The 5,982-nt window shown below is 51.1% G+C and overlaps 1 protein-coding gene across 1 annotated transcript; it reads left to right on the top strand.

Moving 5' to 3' along the window:
- The first annotated feature begins 3,646 nt into the window (after positions 1-3,646).
- Positions 3,647-4,378, top strand: LOC136470143 (secreted RxLR effector protein 161-like). The gene has a single exon (XM_066468091.1). The coding sequence runs from the start codon at positions 3,647-3,649 to the stop codon at positions 4,376-4,378; it is 732 nt and encodes a 243-aa protein (XP_066324188.1).
- The last annotated feature ends 1,604 nt before the right edge of the window (positions 4,379-5,982 follow it).

The raw sequence follows: 5,982 nt of genomic DNA, 5'->3' as shown, positions 1-5,982 counted from the left end.
CGGCGGTCGCTACGAATCACCGCATGGTAGAGTGGTGTACCGCGACTCCGGTAGCAGCACATCATGGCCGATGCTGGACAAGTCGAACTACTATGAGTGGAGTCAGATCATGAAGTTGAGGATGCAGGCGTGCGATCTCTGGGACACCATCGAGGGCGGCCCTGTCCAGTTTCACGATGACAGGCGTGCACTGGAGGTGATTGTCGGGGCTGTGCCCAAGGAGATGGGCATCCCACTCCTCGACAAGGCCACGGCGAAGGAGGCGTGGGACGCCATCGCTGCGACTCGCATTGGCGTAGACCGGGTCCATCGAGCAACGCTGCAGCGCCTACGCCGCGATTGGGAGAACATCGGCATCAACCCCGGCGAGCAAGTGGAGGATTTCGCCCTGTGTCTGTCAACTCTGCACCAGCAGCTTATCATTCATGGTGACAAGGACATCACTGAGGAGCGTGTGGTGGAGAAGTTTCTGCGCACGATGCCAGCCAAGTACGCGCAGATTGTTGTCGCCATTGAGCAGTTCCTTGACTTTGAGGCGCTCACTCTTCAGGAGGTGACTGGAAGGCTCAAGGCGGTGGATAATCGCGAGGAACAAGCGCTGACCGAGCCAGTGGCCATCAACAGCAAGCTGCTGTACACCGAGGAGCAGTGGAGAGCGCGCTGGAGGAAGGAGAAGAAGGGAGATGATGCCGATGGTTCTGGTTTTAGGAACCAGCACGGTGGTGATGGACGTAGCCACGGTGGTGGACGAGGACGAGGCAGAGGCGGTGGATGTGGTGGCGGATGAGGAGATGGCAATGTTATTGGCCGTGTCGGCCCCAACACCTGCCTCAACTGCAACCAGGAGGGCCACTGGGCACGTGAGTGTCCCCAGCCGCGCCGTGAAGGTGCAGAGCGCGGCGGTAGAGGTGGAAACCATGCTGGCCGCGGCGGTGGCAGCCATGGTGGAGGCCATGGCAGTGGAAATCAGGCTGGGCAGCGTGACAGGAACCAAGGAAGGCATGAGGTGCATGCCCAGTACGCCGAGTGCGATGAAGATGGCGCTCTGTTTCTAGCACATGGCTTCATTAGCCTGGAACAGAGCACGCCGGCGCACAGCTACACGGCGTAGCACGTTGAACTTTTCCAGCCACATGCTCGTGCCTATCTCGGCGTGCACGAAGAAGAGGTGGACAACGGCTGGTACCTAGACTCCGGCGCAACGCATCACATGACCGGGCGCCAAGAGTTCTTTGCTGATCTGAACACTGGCGTTCGAGGAACGGTTAGGTTCAGGGACGCGTCGAAGGTAGAGATCAAGGGCGTCGGGTCTATTGTTTTCCAAGCCAAGATCGGTGAGCAGAGGGTCCTTCATGGCGTCTACTTCATTCCGGCGCTGAAGAACTCTATCCTAAGTCTGGATCAGCTTGATGAAGGAGGGTCCAAGGTTGAGATTGACGATGGCGTGCTTCGCATTTGGGACAAGAGCCGCCGTCTGCTCGCCAAGGTACACAGAGGGAAGAATAGATTGTATATTCTGCATCTTGAGGCTGCACAACCTCTCTGTCTCGCGGCATGCAAGGATGATGAGGCGTGGCAGTGGCACGAGCGTTTCGGCCATCTGCACTTCGATGCACTCCGGTGACTCAGCAAGGAGGAGATGGCGCGTAGGATGCCGGTGGTCGACCATGTTGAGCAGGTGTGTGACACCTGTGTTACCACCAAGCAGAGGCGGCATTCCTTTCCGACTGCAGCAGCATACCGTGCCCAGAATCAGCTTGAGCTGGTGCACGGTGACCTGTGCGGTCCGGTCACGCCAGCGACACCGGCGGGCAACCGCTATATCTTGCTGCTCATCGATGATGCTACCTGTTTTATGTGGGCTATGCTGCTGCCATCCAAGGACGCAGCAGCAGAAGCAATTAAGAAGGTCAAGGTGGCAGCAGAGGTGGAAAGTGGGCGCAAGTTGAAGGTCCTGCGCACCGACAATGGCGGCGAATTCACCATCGCGGAGTTTGTTGCATACTACGCTGATGAAGGTATTAAACGGCATTTCAGTGCCCCTTATTCACCGCAACAGAACGGTGTTGTTGAGCGTAGGAACCAAACAGTGGTGGCCATGGCACGAGCTTTGCTCAAGCAACGCCGGATGCCCTCTCGGTTTTGGGGGGAGGCTGTGATGACGGCTGTGCACATTTTGAATCGATCCCTGACGAAGGCGCTGAAGAATGCCACTCCTTATGAGGCGTGGCACGGCCGGGCACCAACAGTCGGCCATCTCAAGGTCTTTGGCTGTGTGGCCTATACCCGGTGGCTTACTCAGCTTAGTAAGCTCAATGACCGCGGCGAGACTGGCGTGTTTATCGGTTATGCGGAAGGGGCCAAGGCATACCGTATCTATGATCCAGTGTCCCAGTGCGTGCGTGTCAGCCACGATGTGGTGTTCGATGAAGGCCGCGGCTGGGACTGGGCATCACCGGCAGCAGGCACATCAGAAGCAGCGGGCAGTGAGTTTACTGTTGAATTCCCATGGGCGGAGGAACTCCCTGAAGCAGGAAGTTCAGCGTCGCCTTCACTATCTCCTCCGCCACATCCTGCATCGCCTGGTTTCTCTCCAGTGAATGCAGGAGAGCCTGTAGTGGAGGCAGAGGCGCCTGCGTCGCCCAGAACACCTACACCAGCTCTAGTAAGTCCTCAGGTTGAGCATGTGACCCCCCTGGAGGATGATGATGAAAGGGTGGATGCCTACCACGACGATGAAGAACTCCACTATCGGAAGATTCATGACATTATTGGTGATCAGCCAACCCCTTCGCCGGCGCAGCGGCTGTTTGTAGAACTGAATCTCACCCATTCTGGTAAGCCTACAAGTTATGAAGAAGCCAAAGATGATCTAGATTGGTAAGCAGCGATGAAGGAGGAGCTGAGATCAGTAGAGCGGAATGGGACTTGGGAACTTGTTTCTCCCTGTCCTGGTCACCGTCCAATTTCACTGAAATGGGTGTTTAAGCTGAAGAAGGATGAACATGGAGCTGTAATTAGGCACAAGGCAAGACTAGTGGCCCGTGGTTTTGTGCAGCAGGAAGGAGTTGATTATGAAGATGCTTTTGCACCGGTTGCAAGGCTAGAATCAGTGCGTGTTTTGCTTGCCCTAGCAGCACAAGAGGGATGGGCAGTACATCACATGGATGTGAAGTCTACATTTTTGAATGGAGAACTCCAGGAGGAGGTTTATGTTACACAGCCTCCAGGTTTTGTAGTACCAGGAGAGGAGAAGAAAGTGTATAGGCTGCACAAGGCTCTGTATGGCCTAAGACAGGCTCCTCGGGCATGGAATGCCAAGCTTGACTTGACTCTCAAGCAGATGGGTTTTGAGCAGAATGTGTATGAAGCTGCTATGTACAGGAAGGGATCAGGTGACTCCCTACTGGTAATTGGAGTCTATGTTGATGATTTGATCATCACAGGAGTCAACTAGCAGAAGATTGAAGCTTTCAAGGTAAAGATGAAGCAAACCTTTGAAATGAGTGATTTGGGTCTTCTGTCTCTCTATCTGGGAGTTGAGGTGAGACAATCAGAGGGGAGCATCACTCTGAAGCAAACCCATTATGCTAAGAAGATACTTGAGCTTGGTGGTATGGCAGGTTGTAATCTAGCCACCACACCCATGGAAGAAAGGTTGAAATTAAGCAAGGAAAGCACAGCAAAGGAAGTAAATCCAACTCAGTACAGAAGACTGGTTGGCAGCTTGAGATACCTAGTGCACACAAGACCAGATTTGGCTTTTGCTGTAGGGTATGTTAGCAGATTTCTAGAGAAGCCAACAACTGTACATCTTCAGGCTGTGAAGAGGATCTTGAGATACCTGGCTGGTACTCTAGATCATGGGCTCTGCTACACCAGAACAACAGGCAAAGCAAGGTTTGTGGGTTACAGTGATTCAGATTTGGCTAGAGATGTTGATTCAAGCAAAAGCACAACTGAATGTTTGTTCTTCCTTGGAACCAGCCTGGTCAGCTGGCAGTCTGTCAAACAGAGAGTTGTTGCTCTGTCTAGCTGTGAGGCTGAATATGTGGCGATGACAACAGCTGCAACCCAAGCTTTGTGGTTGTCAAGACTGTTTGCAGATTTGTTGGGAAGAAAAGTTGAGGTGGTGGAACTCAGAGTAGACAATAAGTCTGCTCTGGCTTTGGCAAAGAATCCTATTTTCCATGACAGGAGCAAGCATATTAGAATCAAGCATCATTTCATCAGAGATTGTGTGGAAGAAGGTAGCATCAAGACAGAGTTCATTCCCACTACAGATCAGCTCGCTGATATACTAACTAAAGCCTTGGGCAAAACCAAGCTGGAAGAGATGAGGAGCAGGATTGGGATCAAGGAGATCAAGATTAGTTGAAGCAGGTCTTAGGGGGAGAAATGTAGTTAATAAGCCCTGCTTCCTAAGCACTTCCTAGATAACTATGCTAGTTAATTATAGTCATTAAAGACCTTGGGCAGCCCAAGAGGTGTGTACGGCTACCAAGGCACCTATCTGATTAGCTATGCTTTAGTGAGCTGTTTGTAATCAATGCAATGTCTACCTCTATATATAATCAAGGAGACGGCCTGGGGTTTAAGGCTATTCAGGCTAATCAAGTCTGTGTTACCTCCAACACCCCTGACGCCCGACGCCACGCCGCCCCTAGCGCCCGCCGCCACGCCGCCACTAACGCCATGCGCGCGGCCCTGACGACTCCACCCCGGCCTGGCCGACCACGACGCTCGCACCGCCACCGACGCCACCCCGCCCAGCCACTAACACCGCCCTTGTCATCACCGCCTCCGCACGCCCATCATTGCCGACCCCTACGTACGTCGATTGTCACCGCCGACCCCTACGTATGTCGATATGTGTTTGTATGTGATATACGCAGAGGAACGCCTCGTTGTGTTGTATGCGGAGCAACGCTGTCGTTGTGTTGTATGCGGAGCAACGCCGCTTTGTTGTGTTGTATGCGGAGCAATGCCGCCTCGTTGTGTTATATGCGGAGCAACGCCGCCTCATTGTGTTGTATGCGGAGCAACACCGCCTCGTTGTGTTGTATGCGGAGCAACGTCGGCCCGTTGTTGTATATGTGGAGCAACGCCGCCTCGTTGTTGTATATGCGGAGCAACGCCGCCTCGTTGTTGTATACCCTAGCGAGAATGACGAATCGCCCTAGCGAGAACGACGATTCGCCCTAGCGAGAATGACGAATTCGCCCTAGCGAGAACAACGAATTCGCCCTGTCGTTCTCGCTAAAGCGAATTGTCGTTCTCGCTAGGGTGAATTCGTCGTTCTCGCTAGGGCGAATTCGTCGTTTATATGACTTGTTTATATATATGACTTGTTTACATATATGACTTGTTGACATATATGATTGTTTACATATATGAATTGTTTATATATATGACTTGTTTATATGACTTGTTTATATATGTGACTTAGATTTATTTTGTATATGACTTATTGTACATATATGACTTGTTGGGTTCGTTGATCCGTATGTCGTATACAAACACCTTAACCCCCGAAGGATTATAAGCCTCCACCTGAGAGAAATCTCATGAATTTCTTAGTGAACCAACGCAACAAGGAGATACTCTTCCCCTACAACTTCAAGTGAGTGTTATTATAAGTAATTAATGTCGATCATATATATGGGACATCAATATTTCCTTACTAGCTAGTTACCTCTCTCTCTCTCTCTCTCTCTCTCTCTCTCTCACACACACACACACACACACACACACACACACACACACACACACACACACACACACATATATATATATATATATATATATATATATATATATATATATATATGCAGCAATCACTGGATATTGATGGTCATCGATATGGCCAATAGTAGATTGAAAATCTTAGACTCGTTGAGAAAACCGCAAACGGAGTATCAAGACATGATAGATATTATACAAGGGTAATTAATTTAGTTTCTCTATAACAACATATATATA

Source organism: Miscanthus floridulus, chromosome 8, assembly GCF_019320115.1.
Source record: "Miscanthus floridulus cultivar M001 chromosome 8, ASM1932011v1, whole genome shotgun sequence".
NCBI classification, from domain to species: domain Eukaryota; kingdom Viridiplantae; phylum Streptophyta; class Magnoliopsida; order Poales; family Poaceae; genus Miscanthus; species Miscanthus floridulus.
Note: the sequence above shows the minus strand (reverse complement) of the source record. Positions and strands in the feature narration are given on the sequence as shown.

What these genes read in the sequence shown, in the direction of transcription:
- LOC136470143 (XM_066468091.1), top strand. Translation starts at nt 3,647, where the DNA reads ATGGAAGAAAGGTTGAAATTAAGCAAGGAAAGCACAGCAAAGGAAGTA.